Source organism: Lithobates pipiens, unplaced genomic scaffold, assembly GCF_037356315.1.
Source record: "Lithobates pipiens isolate NorthernLeopardFrog02 unplaced genomic scaffold, aLitPip1_a1.2 Scaffold_16, whole genome shotgun sequence".
Taxonomy (NCBI): Eukaryota; Metazoa; Chordata; class Amphibia; order Anura; family Ranidae; genus Lithobates; species Lithobates pipiens.
In genome coordinates, this window is record NW_027507748.1 from 113,614,480 (window position 1) to 113,639,979 (window position 25,500).

A 25,500-nucleotide genomic window follows, 5' to 3' on the forward strand; every position below is an offset into this window, starting at 1 on the left:
GGGATCAAAGAAGTAAATGTGTGCCTAGCCAGTGTTTTTGTCTACTTCACGAGGTGCTTTTGCTAAGGGATGTGATAGATTTTCTTTCTCTGCGTTGCAATAAAAAGAAAATCCATCACATCCCTGCTGTCAGAACAGAGCTCTGCCTTGTTTACATAGGCAGAGCTCTGTCCAGCCTCTCTTGCCGACAATCAGCGGGTGACTAATCACAGCAGAAGCAGTGCGCCCCCTAGGCTGAAGTGCAGAATCACACATATATATATGTGATCCTGCACAGAACAGCCACCCTGTAGCAGTAAATCTGCTATAAGGCGGTCATTAATTGGTTAAAGCCCAACTCCAAGAATTTGAAAAAATGCTTTGCAAGGGTTGACTGCTCCTTATCTGTAAGTTGTACAGGAACAGACATTATTACTTACCCCATTCCCTACTCTGGTGCTACCCTCTTCTCCCCGAAACTCCGGTCTGTGGGCGCTCCCTCAGCATCATCACATAAAATGCAGGGCTTTTAGCCTGGCATTGTATGTGAAGAGGTGAGTGTATGTGGGCAGCCCTGAGCAGCTTAGAGAGGAGGCTGTGGGCGATCGGTAAGTAAATTTCGTCACCCCTAGACATATCATGCATTTTAACATTTGCATTTTGGGGGGGGGGGGGGGGGGGACAGGACACTGAAAGGGTCTTTTTTGTCGCATCTGGGCTTTAAAACATGCAAAGAGGGCAGCAACAATGCAAAGTAATCACTTAGATATGCTGTATCTAAATGTATGTTCACTTCCCTGGGTTTCTCCAGTTCATATGTTTGAGAGCTCAGTTTCTTCCTCACGTCACTATTGACCCAAAAACGAGGCTTTGGAGGAAGGGGGCTCATCTCTTGACCACAGATCTGCTTCTGATTTCTTTTTTACTAGTATCCATAAAATTGTATTGCAAGCAATAAACAAACTGCAAAATGCAGGGGATGATTTATTCAAATTGAGCAGTGGCCCACAACAACCAAAAATGATTCATCTTTTACATAAAGCAAGTAATATATGTGACTTTATACACATTGTGCATCAATTATGGTGTGTTTGTCATACTTTGATTATATGAATGGTTTGGACATATGTTATAACTAACCACCAGTGTTAATTTTGAGGTCAAATTTTGATTTAGTTTTAGGCATAGCCTTCTGACTAAAATGCCATTTTAGTTTTAGTCATATTTTAGTCAACTAAAATCGAATGAGTTTAGTTAATTTGTAATGCATTTTTTAAGCATTTCTCTACAATTTCCTAACCCATTATATACTTCTGGAGTAAAAATCTAATCACATGTTATTATTTATGGTATTAAAGTTTGAACATGCACTACAAACACAGATTTAGCCGCTGTGATATATAAAAACGGGTTTCATAAACAAAAGTATTGCAACTTTATTGCAAATAAGTGCGACTTTAAAATATAAAAAACCTCCAAAAAAACTGTAAACTTTATTAGCTGTAATGCCATTGCACATATTACCTGAATATATTGCCACCATTAAATATTAAACCCTTCCTGTCCGCACTATAGCAGTGTTACTGCTACAGGGCAGCAGCTGTGTGTCAGGTCACGTGATCGAACACTTCCGGGTAGGGGGCACGCATGCACGCCACTGCCGGCTCGCTTCCGCTGTCATTACACACAGTGGAAGCCCGTCGGTGGGTGCCAGGTACTCTATGTCTGCTGGCACCCTCTGATCTCTGGGCAAAGAGGCAGAACTATGTAAACAAGCGCAAATGTTTGTGCGAAATTCAGCTACTTCTTTGTCACCTGCTCCATTTGTCAACCACTTGTCCTATGAAGCTTCAATAAAAAGGACTATTGGAAGTGCAGCTGTCTGGAATAATTTCCTTCTATCAAAACAAGGCAGATCGCTGTTCTGAGGGGGGAGGAGATAGAGGTTGTGTTCCATCTCTTCCCCTAATAAAAGCACCTCACACAGTATAGTAAAACACTGACTAGGCACACAGTTAATCCATTTGATCACCCCTGATGTTAACCCCTTCCTAGCCAGTGTCATTAGTACATTAACAGTGCATATTTTTAGCACTGATTACTGTATTATTATCACTGGTTTACAAAAAGTGTCAGAACGTCCTCCGCAATATCGCAGTCCCACCATAAGTCGCTGATCGCTGCTATTGCTAGTAAAATAAATAAAAATATCCCATAGTTTATAGATGCTGTAACTTTTGTGCAAGCTAATCAGTATATGCTTATTGGGATTTTTTTTACCAAAAATATGTATCAGGATACAGTGCCTTGAAAAAGTATTCATACCTCTTGAAATTTTCCATGTTTTGTCATGTTACAACCAAAAACATAACATGTATTTTATAGGGATTTTATGTGATAGACCAACACAAAGTGGCACATAATTGTGAAGTGGAAGGAAAATGATAAATGGTTTTCCAAATTTTTTACAAATAAATATCTGAAAAGGGTGGCGTGCATTGGTATTCACCCCCCCCCCCCTTTATTCTGATACCCCTAACTTAAATCTGGTGGAACCAATTGCCTTCAGAGGTCACCTAATTAGTAAATAGAGTCCACCTGTGTGTAATTTCATTTCAGTATAAATACAGCTGTTCTGTGAAGCCCTCAGAGGTTTGTTAGAGAACCTTAGTGAACAAACAGCATCATGAAGGCCAAGGATCACACCAGACAGGTCAGGGATAAACTTGTGGAGTTTAACTGGTTCCCGACCGGCGCACGCCAATGTACGTCAGCAGAATGGCATGGCTGGGCAAATGGGCGTACCTGTATGTCCCTTTGAATTTGCCGCTGTACCATCGCAACCGCTCGGGGGCTTCGTGAGTCGGGTCACGGGTCCTGCGGATTCGATGCCCATGGGGATACCCGCGATCATCTCACGGAGAGGAAGAATGGGGAGATGCTAATGTAAACAAACATCTCCCCGTCCTGCTTAGTGACAGTGTCACTGATCATAGCTTCCTGTGATCGGGAGTAAGGATGAGCTCTGGCGTGTTTGCAGACCCCGCCCGCCATCGGCGCTGCGCTAATCACAGGCAGTGAGACATTTCCCGATGTGTGGCTGCAGAGATCAGGAAACGTCTCACTGCCTGTGATTAGCACAGTGCAGTGCCGACTTCCTGGCAGGCTCTGAATGTGGGCTGTGCGAACACACCGGAGCTCATACTTAATTAGGAGCTATGATTAGTGATGTGTCACAGCTAGCCCACCCCCCCTACAGTTAGAATCACTCCCCAGGACACACTTAACCCCTACAGCGCCACCTAGTGTTAACCCTTTTACTGCCAGTCACATTTACCCAGTAATCAATGCAATTTTAATCACACTGATCGCTGTATAAATGTGAATGGTCCCAAAATCGCACCAAAATTGCCGACGTGTCCGCCAGTCGCAGTCACAATAAAAATCACTGATCACCGTCATTACTAATAATAATGAAAAAAAAATATTAATACAAATGCCATAAAACGGTCCCCTATTTTGTAGACGCTATAACTTTTGCGCAAACCAATCAATAAACGCTTATTGCGATTTTTTTTTACCAAAAATATGTAGAAGAATACATATCGTCCTAAACTGAGGAAAAAAATATGTTTTTTTTTATATATTTTATCGCAAAAAATATGCGTTTTTTCCAAATTTACGCTATTTGTTTGTTTATAGCGCAAAAAATAAAAAACGCAGAGGTGATCAAATACCACTAAAAGAAATTTCTATTTATGGGGGAAAAAAGGCGTCAATTTTGTTTGGGAGCCACATCTGCGCAATTATCAGTTAAAGAGATGCAGTGCCGAATCGCAAAAAGTGCTTGGGTCTTTGGACAGCAAAATGATCCGGGGCTTAAGTGGTTAAAGCAGGGTTAGGCTATAAAAAAAAATATCCCAAGGTTTGAACATCTCACGGAGCACTGTTCAATCCATCATCCGAAAATGGAAAGAGTATGGCACAACTGCAAACCTACCAAGACATGGCCGTCCACCTAAACTGACAGGTCGGGTAAGGAGAGCATTAATCAATTCATTAGTTGTGCTCTCCACATATGTGGCCTTTATGGAAGAATGGCAAGAAGAAAGCCAATGTTGAAAGAAAGCCATAAGAAGTCCTGTTTGCAGTTTGCGAGAAGCCATGTGGGGGACACAGCAAATATGTGGAAGAAGGTGCTCAGGTCAGATAAAACCATAATTGAACTTTTTGGCCTACAAGTAAAAAGCTATGTGTGGCGAAAAACGAACACTGCACATCACCCTGAACACACCATCCCCACCATGAAACATTGTGGTGACAGCATCATGTTGAGGGGATGCTTTTCTTCAGCAAGGACAGGGAAGCTGGTCAGAGTTGACGGGAAGATGGATGGAGCCAAATACAGAGCAATCTTAGAAGAAAATCTGTAATGCCGCGTACACACGAGCTGACTTTTTGACGGACTAGGTCCAACGGTCTTTCCGACGGACTTTCGGCAGAGTTCCGACGGACTTTCCGAATGAACGGATTTGGCCACACACAATCACACCAAACTCCGATGGATTTGACCGTGATGACGTACGACTGGACTAGAATAAGGAAGTCCGTAGCCAATAGCTGCTCTAGCGTCGGTTTTTGTCCGTCGGACTAGCATACACAGGAACGGATTTCTCGGTCCGGCTGCGTTCCGGTGGGAAAATTTAAAACATGTTCTATTTCTAAAGTCCGCCGGATTTTTGGCAAGCAAAGGTCCGATGGAGCCCACACATGATCGAATTGTCCGATGGACTCGTTCCATCTGACCTTTGCTGTCAAAAAGTCCGGTCGTGTGTACGTGGCATTAGAGTCTGCAAAAGACTTGTGACTGGGGCAGAGGTTCACCTTCCAGCAGGACAACGACCCTAAACATACAGCCAGAGCTACAATAGAATGGATTAGATGAAAGCATATTCATGAGTAAGAATGGCCCAGTCAAAGTCCAGACCTAAATCCAATTAACAATCTGTGGCAAGACTTGAAAATAGCTGTTCGCAGATGTTCTCCATCCAATCTGACAGAGTTTGAGCTATTTTGCAAAGAAGAATGGGCACAAATGTCACTCTCTAGATGTGCAAAGCTGGTAGAGACATACCCATAAATACTTGCAGCTGTAATTGCAATGAAGGGTGGTCCTACAAAGTATTGACTCGGGGGCTGAATACAAATTCACGCCACACTTTTCACATATTTAATTGTAAAAAATTTGGAAAACCATTTATCATTTTCCTTCCACTTCAAAATTATGTGCCACTTTGTGTTGGTCTATCACATAAATTCCCAATAAAATGCATTTATGTTTTTGGTTGCAACATGACAAAATGTGGAATATTTCAAGGTGTATGAATACTTTTTCAAGGCACTGTACATATTGGCCTAAATTTAAAAAGACATTGATTTTTTTTATATTTTTTTTATTGGATATGTTTAATAACAGAAAATTAGACCAGACCCCTTTTTCACACTGGGGCATTTTGCAGGCACTATAGTGTTAAATACAGCGCCTGCAAACCGCCCTAAAACAGCTCCAGTGTGAAAACCCGAGCGCTTTCACACTGGAGCGTTGCGCTGGCAGGGCATCAGAAAAAGTTCTGCCAGCAGCTTCTTTGGAGCGGAGAAGGAGTGGTGAACTCGCCACTTCTCTACTGCTCCTTCCCGGTAAAATTAATGGGGCAGCACTGTCATACTGCCGGCAAAACGCTGCTGTGGCCGAATAGCGGCACTAAAGCTAGCGGGGGTTAAGGGGCCGAATAGCGGCACTAAAACTTAGTTAATGTAAAGCTTTACCTCTGATGCAGGTGGTGGCACAGTGTGAAAAGAGTCTAAAAGAATTGTTTTTTTCAAAATTGTCTGTATTGTTTGGTTATAGCGCAAAAAATTAACACAAAGTTGATCAAATACCACCAAAAGAAAGCTTTATTTGTGGGAATAAAAAGGACCCACATTTTATTTGGGTACAGTGTCGCACGACCACGCAATTGTCAGTTAAAGAAATGCAATGCTGTATCGCAAAAAAATAACCTGGTCATGAAGGGGGTAAGTCTTCCAGAGGTCAATAATAAGAAGCCTTTTTCTTTTTTTTCTTTTAGCAGCTTGGTGGATGCCCCCTACTTATTCTTATGTGGTAGATATTTAAACTTTAAAGCGGAGTTCCAGTCATAATTTTGTTTTAAACTGTTCAGCTTCATTAAATACAAAGAACAACCTTTGGAAAAAAAATTATTTTGCTCACCTTTTCAGGTCCGTTGCTAGGGGGTCCCTCTTCCTCTCCAAGGCGCCTGACGTCATTTTCCTCGGCACATGAGGCCCCATTCACATCCATAATGGAAAAAATAATTCAAGCGATAAAAATTAACTGTATAAATTGCATATATTAAGAGTTTTGAATTCTATGAACTATGAATATATATATTATATATTATATTATAATATACATTATATATTACACACATATTTATCCATTTACATGAAGGTCAGGTTAATATAACCCAGTCAGCACAGAGTTTCTCCATATATCAGAGTCTGCAGGATTCCCCCTTACAGTACAAGGGAACTCTAATATAAAGGGGAATGCTGTGGATCATGATCTAAGGGGGAACCTGCAGACTTTGGTGTAAAGGGGAACTCTAATGTAAGGGGGGGGGGCTCTGGTGACCAAAGATTACCTTTATGGACACACATGTCTTATGACAGTGGGTCAGTAAAGCTTGAAATCCTAGGGGATCTGGATCTGGTGCTGTATACAAGGGGTTGTCCGGTGGGTCGAGGTGTAGAATCACCCAAACCTCCGCTGACAAACGCCACGAATGCTGTAAGGTCAGGATAGATGTACCCCAGGGCGGCTCCTCACAGACTCCTGTTTATCTGCAGCCTTCTCTGCTCCACATCTGTGCAGAAGGATTTCAAGCTTTACTGACCCACTGTCGTAAGACATGTGTGTCCATCTCATCTGGTAAGAGTATCCATTTACTTACCCCTGAAAAAATTTTAAGTGACTACAGGCAACTCCTTTCTTCCTTTCCACTGTTTGGTGTCATCCCATTAGGAAGAAGTTACATTTGTCTTCTTTTTGTTTTATGTGGACTTTACTCTGCATCACTATTTGAAGTTTATATTCACAATTGGACTTTTTCACATATTGTCTATATTGTGTTATGCACATTCATTTTATGATTGTTTTTTCTTGATGTTTACTCATCAATTGTGTTTTTTGAGTATACTTATCAGTACCCTCGTAGATCTGTTTGCGTGCAGGTTCAACAAGAAAATCCCCAACTTTGTTTCAAAAACAAGCGATCCACTAGCATGTGGAACAGATTCTGCTGCTTCCACGACTGCTTTGCAGGATAAGCAGGAAGGGAGAATGGTGATTCTTGTGGCCCAGCATGGCCCAGAAGATCTTGATATGCAGACATCATAAGGATGGTGGTAGGAGACCTATGGACCCTACCACCACGTCCAGACCTTCTCTCGCAAGGTCCAGTATTCCATCATAACAACCACTTCCTTTGCATTCTTTGGTACATACCTTATTTAGGGGGTAATGCAGCTTAATCCTCCGGTTAAGTCACCCCTGAACCCATGGGATTTGGATTTAGTTTTGTTGGCATTGCTGAAACAGCCTTTTTTGAGCCGATACAGCATATTCCCTTGGTCTTTTTTGCAAGAAAACCAATTTTCTGGTAGCCATATCTTCTGCAAGAAGGGTTTTAGAGTTGGCTGCTCTTTCTTGTAAAGAGCCTTATTTGATTATTCACAAGGATAAGGTAGTATTGCGTCCTCATCCTAACTTTCTACCGAAGGTAGTGTATAGTTTTTATCCGAACTAGGCTATTGTTCTACCTTCATTTTTTCAAGAACCTGTTCTATGGAAGGAAACTTACTAAATTCTCTTGATGTGGTGAGAGCACGCAAGGTCTAAATGAAGGCGACTGCTCAGATAAAAAAAAATTGATGTTTTGTTGTGTTGCCTGAAGGTCCTAGAAAAGGGACAGGCAGCATCGAAATCTACTATGTCTAAATGGATTCAGCAAGTAACTGTTCAGGCTTATGGTTTAAAGAGGAGCATTCCACCCTCTCAAATCAAAAGCGCACTCCATTAGGACTGTTAGTGCTTTGTGGGAGTGCATCACCAAGCTTCCATGGTCTTCAGTCCATACATTTACCATATTTTATCAGGTGAATGTAAACAGGCATGAGGATATCGCCTTTGGACGTAGTGTGCTCCAGGCAGCAGTATAACTCCTCTAGTCTCATGTTGCCCTAATTCTGTTGTTTCTCCCTCCCCTCAGTTGGCATTGCTCTGGGACATCCCACATAGCAATTTTCTATGGCTCTGTGTCCCGTGATGTACTTCAAAGAAAAGGATTTTACAGGTAAGCTGTTATAAAAATCCTTTTTTTTTTAAGTACATCACGGGACACAGAGGTCCCTCCCCTCTTTCTGATATACACGTTTATTGCTTTGCTATGAAAACTGAGGTACTCCCAGTAGTGGAAGGGGTTATATAGGGAGTGAAGTTCCTGTCTTAGGGTGTGCCAGTATCTATCACCTGAAGGTGGCCTATAACCCACATAGCAATTACTATGGCTCTGTGTCCTCTGATGTACTTCAAACAAAAGGATTTTACAGGTAAGCTGTTATAAAAATCCTATTTTTTTTTCACTTTGCTTGGCTGTATGATACCCAAAGTTTTCATTAGTCTTTCTCTGATACGCATTGATAATCCACTCATAATCATACTAACATCCATCAAATGTTTTGACAAAGGCCTAAAATCCAGACAGACTTGGCTGTCCTGTTGGTAATGTTGTTATGCCTCTTTGGCTTTTTTTTTTTTTTTATCCTAAAAATCCAAGTTCTGAAAATGATACCACCTTTCATTTCTATGTATGAATAGACCCTGATCAATAGTATCAGTTTTAAAGATGAACTCTTGGCAGCTATAGTAACCCTAAGTATAGGACCCCCAAGGGCTCCTGCAGTTTCTGAACCTTCCCCTGCTCCTGAGTGATAGAAGAGAAAAGTACTCTCCCATATAACAGGAAAAAGAGAGAGCTCCGAATGTGTTGTGTGTGTCAAAATTTTAACAAAACATTGAAACAATAAAATGGAATCATATAAAGCCAGCTAAAAAACTCACAGAAACACTGTCAGTATAATCCAGGTGACAGCGTGTGACGTCAGTCCACTAACTCTTTTCAATGCTTTTCGTCTTATGAAACTGTGTCTTTATTTTCTTCCCTCTCACTCAATACATTTATATAAAATGATGATATTTCAAACCATTGGATACAAGTGTAAAGTATGTGTGTAATTTATAAACAGTATAATGTCTGGAATTGTTGTGTTATTTGCAGGCTGAAGTTTATTTTTGGGCCCACAGCCCTGTATGCCCTGGATTTAGTAGATCAGCGTTCAGTCACACATGTGACTTGTCCCAGTGGACGCAGCACCTTCCAGGTAAGCTTGTACATATCTTTGATTTCAGCCTTCTTGAAGTGTTCTACACTGACAGGTGCCTAATTTGGTGACACACAGTAGTGGTGTTTTGATCAGGAAGCCTAATGACAGCTATTGTTTGTGATGCATCATTGGGTGGACATTAACCCCTTGAGTACCAGCCTGTAATACCACTTCATTACAAGACCTTTTTTTTTTTTTGATTGGAGTAATAGTTTGATTGAGGAATATTCCATCATGTAGTGTACTCAAATTAATTTTGTATAATTTTTTCAGATAGATAACACTTTTTTGCAGTGGTATTTATTAAGCAGTAAGCACTAGGTTTTTTAGGAAAAAAATACCAAAACTTTGGGTTTGCCTATATTTATCTTTAATCTATTTACCACCCTTTTCAACACCTATCCTGCCCCCATTGGTAAATGGTGTCTCTTTTAACCCTGCCACCAACTTTAATAAAAACAAGCACACAGCCATTGGTGGTCATTGGCACCATAAAACCCCTATCCTAAAATATCATTATAGCCCCATCATTGGCCCTTTCTAGATCTACCAGAAAAAAAATAATAATTTGTGGACCCAACACCACTAACCTTATAATAAAAAAAAAGGGAAGGGGTTTTAAAAAGTGTACTGCCAAATATTAGATCCCATCTTATTTGTTTATTTTATAATATAATAGAATTATCAAATAACAAATGATGTATGCAAATACATTTTAAAATAAACTTGATCACACTTTAAACCCCCCCCCCCCAAAAAATAATAATAATTCCTTAATCAATATTAATAATCATTGCTACTTTAAAATCCCCTCCCCAAAATAAATAATCTCACAATCATTGGTGGCTAGTAACCCTTGAGCCCCCCCATACCTTTTAAAAAAACGATCCTATCTTCATTGATAGTCAGTAGCACTAAAAATAAAACCCAACTTCAACTTTGATTTGCTAAACTCCTCCCTGCTGCTACAAAAGAAGGGGAACTTCCTCCATTGTAAATGAGCTGTATGTTTGTAAACACTGCTAGTGTCTACACTTGTGATGGCTGCGAATGGTTCACAGTGATCACAAGTTTTAGAGCCACTCTGATTGCCTGTGCACATCATAGCTGTGATCTGAGCTGTCCAGTAACAGCTTAGATCACAGCCATTCACAAGCACACTGGCTGCCCAAGTGTGTCTTCTGCAGCACTGTTTTAAAACTGCACTACACCGCCATTTGAAAAAGTGCAATGGTAGTAAAATGGTTAAATGATTTGTCCTTGCTAACCTTTTAGTTTGTTTTTTGACCACTGCAGTTCAGGGAAAGATTTGAATGTTTATAGACAGGATGTGATTGCATCCCCCCTAATGGATTGGACAGCATTTTCCCTATCTGGATTCAGACTTCCTCACCTAGGATTGGTGACGTTCATCAGAGTTTTTTCAGACAGATTTTGTGACATAACCTGGCCCTTCTACTAACAACAGTTAAAACTGATTACTGTGTGGTTTATCCATTATTTAACATTATTTATAACAGGCAGGGGTGCAGCTGCAAAAAGATGGGCAACTTTAATTCTTACAGCATAGTGCATATAGCATGAACCAATTTAGAAAGGTGAGAAGTTGGCATTGTCGGTCAAGATACAAGTGCTCAGGATAAGCATCTCACACACTGTCTGAACATTTTGAGTATAAAAACAAACAAGAAACAAGTAGCTTCTTGCATCTGAGAGCTGCCAAGGGAAATCGTGTATAAAAAGCAAGAAAGTAAAAGGGTTGAGAAGAGGTGGGGGAAAGAAAAAAAGAGAAAGAGTGGAGGTGGTATCTCATTCCTCTGCTGCAAAGACAGAGCCGTACCACCTTGAACATGGGGAAAAGAGACCAGTGAAACCATTTGTGTCTGAATTTCCCATCTTTGACTCTCAATGTGGCAGTAAAGTTTTCTATGGAATTAATTTTCTCTATTTTGGTAAACCACAGCAAGTGTGTAGAGAGGGATTCTTTCTTCCAAAGTGTGGGTACACAGTCCCTAGCTGCGTTCAAAACATGGACCAACATCAAGTTTTGGGAGATCAGCAGCAGGTAATTGGCTGGGTCTAGACCTAGGTCAAAATCAGTAAGCTGCTTGAGGGTCTCACTGTCTTGGGTCCAGAAACCTTCCCGTTTCGTACAGGTCCAGAAAACCAGGCTAATGCCCTCTTCTTCTTTACATCAGCATCAGGTATTCACTGCCTCAGGATAGATTTTTCTCTGTAGTGTGGGGACCTTATACCAGCAATTCTTTTACCCCAAGGCTAGAGTAGGACCTTGTAAGCAGCCAAGACCACATGGAAGGAGGACCCTGTCTCCAGGCAGCACCCGTGCCAGCTTACCTGCTTGAGGACTCGCTCTCTGCTCCACCCTCTGCTCTACCCGCTGACTTCCTGTTGCACATCGCCTCTCTCCCATCCCAGCTATCAACTAAGGCATCGGGAGTATTTGCGCAAATACAAGTACTGGTGTAAATGCTAGGTATCGGTCCCAATACCGATACTAGTATCAGTACTGCCACAACCCTAGTACATATTTATTAATACTGTGCCATTAGTTTATACTGGGTAAGTGGTGGGTTTACATCCACTTTAATATATACAGATATCTGCATCTTAACACCATGGATGTGACTTTGATTGGCTATTACACTACATTTCTACTGGCTAAACAGGTTATTTTTAGTGAATATTTATTTCTGGAGACTCTTTATCATAATCAGATCAGCAGGCTAGTATAGTGTACTATAAATACAATATAAATTTCCAGCTTCTCCTAATTACAGAGAATTTTTCAAATCCTTGCCAAAGAGTAATATCTGTGTGCTTAATCTGCTTAATTATTCCTCCTTGTCTAAACCATTAAACCTATCATTTTTAAAAGTTTAAATAATTAAATATATAAATGTAGATAAATCATGTTATGAATATATGGTAATAAGAAAATGTGTGGAAAAAAATAGGGGCTGGCCTTACCAATTTTGCTCAGAAAATGCTATTTTCCTGGTTGTCACTCTGGTCCTCTTGCATGTGACATCAGCTAGACACACTGGCTCTTTTGCAAAGTAAATATTAAAAAGATTATAGTTTCTCCTTCAAGACTTGATTTTTCTTTGTCCCTGACTATTTAGACTGATAAGTAGGCACTAATGGGAATGCCAGCCCCCCAATTTTACTGGAAGTCCAATATAAACAGCTGCTAGTTATCTCGGTGGTGGAAGCTTGCTAAAATCTGCAACAGAAACTCATTTTTACTAATGCTTGACTTGGAATTAAAATTAGATGATATATTTCTGGACCTTTTGAAGGCAGTATTGTGCCTTTGTGGCTGCAGCCGCACATTACCGTATATACTCGAGTATAAGCCGAGATTTTCAGCCTCTTTTTTGAGGCTGAAAGTGCCCCCCTCGGCTTATACTCGAGTCACCGCTGTCTGCCTGCTCGATCAGCGTGTCGAGCAGACAGACAGCGGCCATTCTATAATTCAAAAGCCGCGCCTCCGGCTCCGCCTTCGCCTGTGATAGGCGGAACACTGAATTTCCCAGCAGCCTGTGTTCCGCCTATCACGGACATCGTCTCATCCTCGTACTACGGACGAGGATGAGACGATGTCCGTGATAGGTGGAACACAGGCTGCTGGGAAATTCAGTGTTCCGCCTATCACAGGCGAAGGCGGAGGCGCGGCTTTTGAATTTTACAATGGCCGCCGAGGCGATCCTGGCAAGGCACGGGACGGAGGCAAGGCACGGCACGGCACGGGACGGGACGGAGGCAAGGCACGACACGGGACGGAGGCAAGGCACGGCACGGGACGGAGGCAAGGAGGCAAGGCACGGGACGGAGGCTCGGGACACAGGTAGGCTGGACACACACACACACACACACACACACACACACACACACACACACACACACACACGGACACACACACACAGGGATGGATGGATGGATGGAGACACACACACACAGGGATGGATGGATGGATGGAGACACACACACACAGGGATGGATGGATGGATGGAGACACACACACACAGGGATGGATGGATGGATGGACACACACACACACAGGGATGGATGGATGGATGGACACACACACACACAGGGATGGATGGATGGATGGACACACACACACACAGGGATGGATGGATGGACACACAGGGATGGACGGACACACAGGGATGGACGGACACACAGGGATGGACGGACACACACACAGGGATGGACAGGCATGTCTCACCCTTGGCTTATACACGAGTCAATAAGTTTGCCAGTTTTTTTGGGGGTAAATTGGGGGCCTCGGCTTATATTCGGGTCGGCCTATACTCGAGTATATACGGTAACTCTTTCTTTATACTTATCACCAATGAAAAAAAAAAGAAAAAAAAAAAAAGAAAATGCCGTTTGTCTTTATTATAGAATGATGTGTGTTAAAGTGGTTGTAAACCCTGTTACACTACTTTTACCTACAGGTAAGCCTATAACAAGGCTTACCTGTAGGTACCCTGAATATCTCCTAAATTTGCACAGTTTAGGAGATATTAGTTTAGGAGATATTCACTGTATCTGCTCGTGCCGTTTCTTCAGTAGCCATGACCGGTGGCTCCCTCTCACATGTGTGGGAGTGATGTCATCGCGGCTCCAATCACAGCACCGGAGCCCACGAACCCAGAAATAACTCCGGGAAACATGTCGCCGGTCACAGTTGTGTGCGGTGGACCGATTCAACAGTTTCTTTCCAAGAGAAGTATTTCATAATGAGCTAGTATGCGATGCATACTAGCTCATTATGCCTTGTCTTTCAGTTGTTTTTTTGTTCTGAGTTTACAACCAATTTAATTGTAAGTAAAATTATACACTGCTTTCTGTGGCTGACTTAGGACAATAACTGACTGATTTTAGATAAAAAAAACAGCATTGTGGCTAAGAAATAAGAACTTTTACTTTGTTTTATTTGGGCCTAGATTTGACTCCAATTATAGAACGCAATCTGCATGGAGTTTGAATGTTCTCCATGTGTTTGTGTGGACTTTCTTCAGGTTCTGCCTCATACATACAGAATTATACTGGAAGGTAAATCAACTTCCATCCTAGTTGCCCATGCCGTGTTCAATATGATGGGTACATTAGACTGTAAGCTTCTTCAGGGACACATATTGATGTTTATTGTTCTATGTAAATCAGCATTTTTTATGAGCAAATTTGACTGTCCTGTGTAAATGCAACATTTTTCATAAACAAATAAACCCACAGAAACAAGTTTTTGTTTGAAATTAAAATAACAACGCCACAGACTATATCAGGAAAAAGGCCACACTAGACCACTGCAACCCTAATTTTGATGAAACATCAAATACAGATACTATTAGAAATTGAGCAGCGCTGGTCTCAGTCCACCTTCTAAAGGATATATTAGTACACCCACAATAGCTCATAAATATCTCATAATATATTTTACCTCACCAAACATAAAAAGTGTTAATGCAAAACGCAAAATGAAATCTGTGTTCATAGCATATGACCTGTGTAAACAATACATGAATTATAAAGTGCTATATGTGCAATCAATGAATAAACATAAAGTGCTATAGTACATACATCCAATCATAATAAAAGGTTCTTCAAAAAATAATCCATCAAAAATCGGAAAAAGTCTGTGTCATAAAAACCACAAAAACATGAAAAAGGAGAATCCCAAACAGCCAAAGTTCGTGCTATATTGAATGTGAGTGAACTTCTCAAAAAGTGCTCTTCATTCCACTGTGCATATCACACCCGATTTGATTCCTAACCGTTCACTAAATGCACTCACCAGACACGGCTCCTCACAATACCCACTCTCGCAGAAATGTCGTCGTACATAAATGGAGGATAGGCGAAAGAGAGCTTCCATAGCATAAAATCTTTTTAAACACACAGGCTTTTATCAAAAATAATTGTTGCCACTCATATTGCGCTCCATGCGGACATCACATTGACGAAATGTGTTGGGCGAGGCAAGGACACTGACATCACCACACATGCCAACATCATTAGACAATCGATAGGCAAACGAGTGAGCTGTTTTACCCTATTGTCTGTTTTACCCTATTGTCTGTTTTACCATTCTTTGAAAATGTGAGTGAAAATAATTATTTTTAATAATGTATTTGTTTGACATACGTCGCCCTTCTAGAGCTCCTTGCTGCAAAGACCTGTGTTTTAAAAATACTTCATGCTATGGAAGTTCTCTTTCTCCTTTCCTCCGTTTATACACATTTGCAAGATTGGGTGTTCTGAGGAGCCGCGTTTGGATTTGAGCCATTAACTACTATGTGGACTAGTATTTGCACAGTTGCTGGTTTATAACGTGACTAGCCTATGATTCTGGTGAGTACATTTAGTGAATGGTGAAGGATCACATTGGATGTGATATGCACAGTGGCATAAACAGAACTTTTTGAGAAGTTTAATCACATTCAATATAGCACAAACTTTGGCTGTTGGGGACTTTTCTTTTCATGATTTTATTTTTTTTAAAACATGGACTTTTTTCAGATTTTTGATTCTTTTTTGCAGCACCTTTTATTATGATTGGATATATGCACTATAGCACTTTATGTTTGATTGCACTTTATAATTTATGTATTGTTTACAGGTCATATGCTATGAACACAGGTTGCATTTTGCTTTTTGCACTAGCACTTTTTCTATGTTTGGTGAGGTAAAATATATTATGAGATATTTGTGAGCTATTATAGGTGTACTAGTATTTAATATAGAAGGTGGGCTGTTCAATTTCTAATAGAAACAAGTTTTTTTCATAAATAAAGAAAATTGCAATTTACTCATCACATGCACTATAGATGTTATTTTCAGTCAGATTCCAACAGAAGCATTTCTGATTAATTTTAGTGTTAAGGGTCATGCACACAGCCAATTAGGCTGTACACCACCCAGATCTAGTGGCGGCTGGTGGTATATTTTGGGGGACGGTAAACAATCCACCCGCCCCCCCCCGGTCTGTAGGTGGGGTCACAGGCACCTCGCACCCCCCTTAGGGGTTGGTCAGTAGGTCAACAGCTCCGCACTTACCCTATCTAGGAGCAGCTTCTTCTGGGCGGCGGGCAGCGGCTTCGCCCTGCGTCTCCTCCCTCCTCCTCTTCGGCGGCCAATAGGATTGCTTATCTTCTCAGCCAATAGGGAGACGGGTCTTAGGACCCGCTTCCTGACTGTCCGGAAGGAGAATCAGGAAGAGAGTAGTGGATTTTAATTCCTATTGTCACACAACTGCGTGGGCTTGTGGGGCAGTGCTCTGCACCCCGAGCCTACCCTTTTTTTAAGGCAATTAGAGCCTCAGGCTCTAATTATGTGCTTCTTAAAAAAAATAATCCATGCGTCTGGTGCCCTTGCATGTAGATTAGGGGTCGGGCGCATGGATTAGGGGCTGTGCCCCTGCACCAGATCAGAATATTTTTGTGGAAGGTACGACCAGGTGTTTGCGATCAGGAAACATGTTTGTCGCTTACCTGGGGAAGAGATATAATCAGGATGCAGTATGGGAAGAAGGTGAGCTGGCTGTGGTAGTGATCTGCTACTGATGGCTTGATGCCAGATACCACAGCAAACCTTCAGAGGGCTAATGGAGTCTATGTCTTCATAGGTTAGGGCTGTTTTGGTGGCAAAAGGGGGACCTACTCAGTACTAGGTGGGTGGTCATTTTGAAATAAGTGGTCATAATGTTATGGCTGATCGTAGTATATAAAATGATAATTCAATACCCTTTATTCAAGTAACACCTTTGCACACATATAATTAAACCCTTTGCACAGCTTAGATGCATACAGTGCCTTGCGAAAGTATTCGGCCCCCTTGAACTTTTCAACCTTTTGCCACATTTCAGGCTTCAAACATAAAGATATAAAATTTAAATTTTTTGTGAAGAATCACCAAGTGGGACACAATTGTGAAGTGGAACGAAATCTATTGGATTTTTGAAACTTTTTTAACTAATAAAAAAATTAAAAGTGGGGCGTGCAAAATTACTCGGCCCCCTTGCGTTAATACTTTGTAGAGCCACCTTTTGCTGTGATTACAGCTGCAAGTCGCTTGGGGTATGTCTCTATCATTTTTGCACATTGAGAGACTGAAATTCTTGCCCATTCTTCTTGCAAAACAGCTCGAGCTCAGTGAGGTTGGATGGAGAGCGTTTGTGAACAGCAGTTTTCAGCTCTTTCCACAGATTCTCGATTGGATTCAGGTCTGGACTTTGACTTGGCCATTCTAACACCTGGATACGTTTATTTGTGAACCATTCCTTTGTAGATTTTGCTGTATGTTTGGGATCATTGTCTTGTTGGAAGATAAATCCCCGTCCCAGTTTCAGGTCTTTTGCAGACTCTAACAGGTTTTCATCCAGAATGGTCCTGTATTTGGCTGCATCCATCTTCCCCTCAATTTTAACCATCTTCTCTGTCCCTGCTGAAGAAAAGAAGGCCCAAACCATGATGCTGCCACCACCATGTTTGACAGTGGGGATGGTGTGTTGAAGGTGATGAGCTGTGTTGCTTTTACACCAAACATATCGTTTTGCATTATGGGCAAAAAGTTCGATTTTGGTTTCATCTGACCAGAGCACCTTCTTCCACATGTTTGGTGTGTCTCCCAGGTGGCTTGTGGCAAACTTTAGACGAGACTTTTTATGGATATCTTTGAGAAATGGCTTTCTTCTTGCCACTCTTCCATAAAGGCCAGATTTGTGCAGTGTACGACTGATTGTTGTCCTATGGACAGACTCTCCCACCTCAGCTGTAATTCTCTGCAGTTCATCCAGAGTGATCATGGGCCTCTTGGCTGCATCTCTGATCAGTCTTCTCCTTATCTGAGCTGAAAGTTTAGAGGGACGGCCAGGTCTTGGTAGATTTGCAGTGGTCTGATACTCCTTCCATTTCAAAATGATCGCTTGCACAGTGCTCCTTGGGATGTTTAAAGCTTGGGAAATCTTTTTGTATCCAAATCCGGCTTTAAACTTCTCCACAACAGTATTACGGACCTGCCTGGTGTGTTCCTTGGTCTTCATGATGCTCTCTGCGCTTTCAACAGAACCCTGAGACTATCACAGAGCAGGTGCATTTATACAGAGACTTGATTACACACAGGTGGATTCTATTTATCACCATCAGTCATTTAGGACAGCATTGGATCATTCAGAGATCCTCGCTGAACTTCTGGAGTGAGTTTGCTGCACTAAAAGTAAAGGGGCCGAATAATTTTGCACGCACCACTTTTCAGTTTTTTATTTGCTAAAAAAGTTTAAAATATCCAATAGATTTCGTTCCACTTCACAATTGTGTCCCACTTGTTGGTGATTCTTCAAAAAAATTAAAATTTTATATCTTTATGTTTAAAGCCTGAAATCTGGCAAAAAGTTGAAAAGTTCAAGGGGGCCGAATACTTTCGTAAGGCACTGTATACTGTATGTGGTGGTTTGGCTGTTTGGGGTGCAGAAGTGGAAGGCAGTACTTGGCGTTAAAGTTAAGAAGCATTGTTGGCTTTCTTCTGTTTGTATTACTCATACTGAGAGTTGCATGTATGGTAAATGACGTGTGTATCCCAGTGACATTAAAGCCGAAACACGCTTCATGTAGTGTACACATCATGTTTTCACTTTCAGACAACATGTGGATGTGGCCGCCTCTCCTCTGTACAATGATGAGAAGGAGGCTCGGTGGTGGCGTGATAGGCAGACACTAATTGCAGCACTCCACGTTGCAGCTGTTCTCCTGCATCTCATCATTAGACAGCTAGGTTGCTGATGTGACTTCCTAACAATTGTCTTTTGTAAGGAAGTCACACAGCGTTCCTAATGCTGTAATATTCTTGGAAGCAGAATAAGGGAATTTGAAGCAACTGCAGCTGTGTTCATTTCTGTGTGTCTGGTAAATGCTAACAGCTTAAACCAGCAATTTCAAACTTCTCTGAAAAGATCAACCGTGCAAGTAGGCAGCTGCATACAGAGCAATGTTGATATAAGTAGTGCAGGCTTATGACTATTACAGAGTACACATATTCCCCTTTCCTTTGTCTGCAAATGTTTGTAAATCACAGTAGTAAAGCATTTACCGTTTTTCTAGTTAAATCAACAGTTCACTCTTGTCAGAATTGAAAATGAAGTTTTGAGATGCATACAGGGGATGAACTGCCTGCTTATCAAAGCTTCTGTTTTTTCATACAGGTGTTGTTGCAGTGTAGTCATTCTCAAACAGGGTACTGTGGAACTTCAGGGTTTCTCCAGATGTTGGTAGGGGTTCCTGAAGCAATAATCTATAAGATAAGTTAACACTGACAGTAAAGTTATTTTTAGCTTTCTATATGCCCTTGTACACACGGTCGGAGATTCCGACAACCAAATCCATCGGATTTTATCCGAAACTGTTGTATACACATGGTTGGACGAAGTTGTCGAAAAATCCGACGTGATGACGTTATTTCGTTACGACGGGACTATGTTCAGGCTAGTAGCCAATAGCTTTGATGTAAGAATTTGATCTGAGCATGCGTGGCACTTTGTCCGATCGGAATTCTCTACACATGATCGGGTATGTCCGATCTGAGCATTTTGACGGAAAATATTTCCGGCAAATTGGAAAAGTTGGTCCGACGGATATTCCGACAGAAACAGTCCGATGCAGACCACACACAGTCGGAATATCTGACAAAACACTCCGATCGGACACATTCCGACTGAATCTCCGACCGTGTGTACAAGGGCTAAGGGTGTTTCTTCCCACTCACCACCAATGTAAAAAAAGCACTATTCCTACTGACTACCAATGTAAGCAGTATTCTTCCCTCTGATCACCAGTGTGAGGAACATTCCTCATATTGGCACCAATGTGCGGAATATTTCTCTTACTGATCCCCAAGGTAAGGCGTATTCTTTGCATGGACCACCAGTGTAAGGAACATTTTTCTCACTGCCAACAAATGTAAGGAGCATTCTTCCAACTGATCACCAATGTAAGGAGCATTCTTCCAACTGATCACCAATGTAAGGAGCATTCTTCCAACTGATCACCAGTGTAAGGAGCATTCTTCCAACTGATCACCAATGTAAGGAGCATTCTTCCAACTAATCACCAATGTAAGGAGCATTCTTTCCACTGACCACCAATGTAAGGAGCAATCTTCCCACTGACCACCAATGTAAGGAGCATTCTTTCCACTGACCACCAATGTAAGATGTGTTCTTCACACTGGCCACCACTGTAAGGCCTGGTTCACACTGGTGCGACATATGCTGCGACTTTGAGAGTACAAATTTGGTGTACAAATCAATGGTTCCCTATGAGAGCTGTCTTAACTGGTCCAACGTTGAAAAAGGTTCCTCCGCTACTTTGGTCTGACTTTGGTCTGTTTTCAGTCTATTCAATATCATTGAAGTAGGATCAAAGTCCGATCCTCGTCCTAACCATCCCACTTGTGACATCCTACATGGTGATTACAGCAGCAGGTAAAGGAATTTATGTCACACTGGGATTGTTTTGATTGGTCAAAGGACAAGTCGGACTATCTCCAAGTTAGAACACAATCGTATTCTGTTCATTCAAGTTGGATGGAATTCGGGTCGATGTCGCAGTGCAAAGTCAGATCGACAGTCGTACAACAGTCGTGCTGTACCAGTGTGAACCTGGCCTAAAGAGCATTCTTTCCATTAACCACCAATGTAAGGAACATTCTTCCCACTTGCTATAATGTAAGGAATATTATTCCCATGGACCACCAATGTTGGGAGTATTCTTCCTACTTACCACTAATGTAGGAAGAATTCTTTCCACTGACCACCAATGTAGGGAGTATTCTTCCCACTGACCACCAATGTTTGGAGAATGTTTCCCACTGACCACCAGTGTTTGGAGAATTTTTCCCATTGACCACAATTGTAAGGAACATTCTTCCCACTGGCCATTAATGTAAGGAATATTCTTCCCACTGACTACAAATGTAGGGAGAATTTTTCCCACTGACCACCAATATAGGAGTATTCTTCCCACTGACCACCAATGCAGGGAATATTCTTTCCACTGACCACCAATGTTTTTAGAATTGTTCCCACTGACCACAATTGTAAGGAAAATGGATGGGACCTTGTGCGCTTGTAGTGTTGAAACTATAAGCTAAAATGTATCTCAGCTGCTGACACTTCCCACACCTCCCCACAGTGTGAATGACTGAAACCTGAATGTATTATACACCTGTGTGTATAACTTGTGCACATATATATTATATATTTTAAAGACTTTTAGCCCGCTTTGCAGTTTTGCTACAAAGAGAACTGGCTAAGGCTACTGACAGACTAGCCCTGGATATTACAAGATGGCCTTGAGGAAGCATACTCAAAAATTGACGATCTCAAAAATCGCGCGTATCAGGGGCATTCTAGAAAATGTGAAAGATCACCTCCATCACTTACTCACTAATGCAAGCTGCAGTACCTGATATTGATGACATCCATATGGAGATTGATCGCATCAATAGAGCTCTGGTCCCCCGAAACCTGATGGCCCCCCCAGAGATGTTATACCGCACTTCTTCTGGATCAAGGAAGCAGTGATGTGTCATGCCAGAGAAAACCCGAACCTGGAAATCAATGGCCTCAAGATCCAAATATTTGCTGATATCTCCCAGGCCACTATCCAAAAGAGGCGATCATTTAAACCCTTGATGCTACCGCTGATCCAACACAACATTCGCTATAGATGGAACTACCTCTTCAAGCTTCAGTTCTCCTTTAATAGCAAATCCTACTCTTTTTCAACATTCGCTATATGTGAAATGATCTTACTGAAATTGGGCTTCATCTCTCATAGCCCTTCATCGTCATTGGACCCACGACCCCCCTCCTCCACTCTCCCCTCTTTGGTCAACAAAGCCGAATAGACCGACAGAGGCACCAGTGTCTTCTTCTCGTGCGCCTTGAGAACATGCTTCAGCCTATTGGACAGACTTTTCGGCTGATGCGGTGGCTTCTCAGTAGTCCTACCAGGGGACATTAGCCGCTGCTTTTGCCCCTTTTTTGCCTCCTCCCCCCTTTTTTTTAAAAATAACTTTGATATACCATACATCTGTTATCTAATGGTTCTAGCCGACCCTGAAGTGGTTGGTTAGGCATGGTTGATTTACATGTTTTCTTCCCCAGGTTGGACATTTACTATTAACGTTCATATATGTTGAATTACGGTTGATCCACTAGGTGTCTCTATTAGTTTCTCCGCGCTGAGATGTGGGACCAAAAGTATACCTACATGTGCAAAATCCATAAACATACAAACATATACACCTCCTAAACAATGCTCATGCACACACCTATATATATATATATATATATATATATATATATATATATATATATATATGGTGTCGTGCTATTAGCGTATTTATCTGCAAATAACACACACTTTTTCCCCCCTAAAATCAGGGGGAAATTGGGAGTGCGTGTTATACGCTGATCTCCCGCAATTTTTTTACCCTTTCTGCCGCTCTCTATGGCTTCCGGGTATTTTCGGCCGCACTCGCCCGTTCTCGGCTATCTTCGGCCGTTCTCAGCTATTCTCGCCCGTTCTCGGCTATCTTCGGCCGTTCTCGGCTATTTTTGGCCGCTCTCGGCGGCTTTCAGAAAGCCGAAAGCCGTCGAGAACAGCCGAGTGTGGCCGAAAATAGCCGAGAACGGCCGAAAATAGGCGAGAATAGCCGAGTGCGGCCGAAAATACCCGAAAGCCACCGAGAGCGGCCGAGAACTACTGAGCGCCGCCGAGATACACAGGACATCCGCTCTGTAAATGGCAAAGCCACAGACAAGACTGCAAGTGACTGACAAGGCTAAATGCAAGGCTGGAAATGACTGACAAGGCTAAATGCAAGGCTGCAAATGACTGACAAGTCTGCAATGGAAGGCTGCAAATGACTGACAAGGCTGCATTGATGGGCATTTAAATGTAAGTTTTTTTCCTTAAACTTCCCTCCTAAAAGTTTTTTTCTTTTAAATTCCCTCCTAAACTTGGGGTGCGTGTTATACGCCGACGCGTGTTATACTCTGATAAATAGGGTAATCACAACCAACTTGCAATCTCCTAATAGTAATACTCTTTAAAAAATTACAGTATATTATATATATGTGCAAAATCCTTATAAATACAAACTTATACAACTCCTGAATAGTGCTCGTCCATCTGCGAATATCAAACAAAGGTATAAAATGTGTATATTGCTCAATAGTGAATGTGTATATATACACATTTTATAACTTTGTTTGATATTCACGGATGCACAAGGTGTATATGTTTGTATGTTTATGGATTTTGCACATATATATTATATATTTTAAATATCATCACAATTAGGAGATTGGAAGGAGTTTGCGATTAATAGCGTGACACTTTATACATACAGTATGTGTACACACACAGGTGTATAATACATTCAGGTTTCACAATTGTAAGGAGCATTCTTCCCACTGAGCTCCAATGTAAGTAGTATATTTCCCACTGACCATTAATGTAAAGAGTATTCTGTGCACTGGCCACAAATGTAAGGGACATTCTTTCCACTGACCATCACTGTAAGGAACATCCTTCACATTTGCCACCAATGTTAGGAACATTCTTCTCACTGATCACCAATCTTAGAAGGTCTCTTCCCTCGCTGACCATCAGTGTGAGGGCCCTTTTCCCAATGACCAGCAATGTGGGGGGGGGGGGGGCGAGCCTGTTGCCCTTCTCGTACTGACCACCATTCTTCAGGGGCCCTTCTACACTTCTGCAGGGGCCCATGTCCACTGCCCACGAGGGAAACCATAACATTTTTACAGTCAGTATTTCTTTTCTAGCCATGTTACTGTTTCTTTTATTTCATTGTTACTACTAAAAATAGCAGGGGTTCCCAGAGACCTGAAATTTATATAGAGTGGTTGTCAAATATGCTAAGTACACTACATTTATAATTCCTTTATTTATGCTATTTTGCCAGCTTACTGTTTACATTGATGTACTGTGAGCTGTAGATAAAATAAATATTAGCAGGGGTTTCCTGAGAACTGAAAGGTGGGTAGAAAGGTTGAGAAGGCTGATATAGTGTAACAGTTTCCCCCACTCCCTTTTCTAAGTGACCTGGGTACCCCTTTTGCTCATCTATTTGTGATGAAGGAGAAGTATTCCCAAACACACCCCTGAAGGCAAATTTCTGTCTCTTACGTAAAATAATGTCTGGTGTAGGAAAATAACAGTACTAAGGCGTTTCTCAGAGCTACTGATCAGATTCAGGCTGCAAAATCTGACAGGTGATAAATCAGAAGAAGTTCAAACCTCACAGCTCTCCTGCAATCTAGCTGCCCTGGATTACATTGAATTCATATTGAAGTCATTGCGGTTAGACATGTTGACTTTAGAAAAGTTTTGGTGCTTGCGCTCTCTTGTCTGAAATTGCTCTTTAACCACTTCAGGACCAGAGGAATGTTTTTAAACACATTTGAATTTTTGTCTAGAAAATGTAGAACTCCCAAACAATTATATATGGTATTTTCTAAAAGCAGAGGCCCTGTTTGTGATCATGTGCATGTACTTGAGGGTGAGTGCATTACAAAAACTATATATATATATGTCACTTTATTTTTAAAACTTTGTTTTTTTCTTTACACTTACGTTTTGCTTTAACTCACTGGGCCAAATTCAAAATAAATTCTCCTGCCAAATGGATCCATTGCCCTGCATCAAACCACTCTTCAGCTGCCTGTGCCTGTGTTCCTTTCCACCATCTTGAACCAGCTCAGCTAACTGTCTCTTCCGGGTTCATGCAGCCAGGCCCTGATGACATGTCAGCTCCACCCTCAGCTGAACGGGCTCCCTCAGCCTCCTGGGATATATGACCAGGGTCAGAATGGCGGTGGGGGGCAGGGCTGCCAAAAAAATACAGAAAAGCCCCTGAAAAAATATTCCTATTATGATTGGGGGGGAGGGGGGGTATGGCATATGC

The 25,500-nt window shown here is 41.7% G+C and overlaps 1 protein-coding gene across 2 annotated transcripts in view; it reads left to right on the forward strand.

Annotated features, from left to right (window-relative positions):
- Positions 1–25,500, forward strand: part of ZSWIM7 (zinc finger SWIM-type containing 7) — a 310,444-nt gene that overhangs the window by 73,568 nt on the left and 211,376 nt on the right. For both annotated transcript variants that reach the window (XM_077480306.1, XM_077480307.1), the window contains one exon: positions 9,378–9,480. In XM_077480306.1, the coding sequence (XP_077336432.1) occupies positions 9,378–9,480 (103 nt within the window). The remainder of the gene's footprint in view (positions 1–9,377; positions 9,481–25,500) is intronic.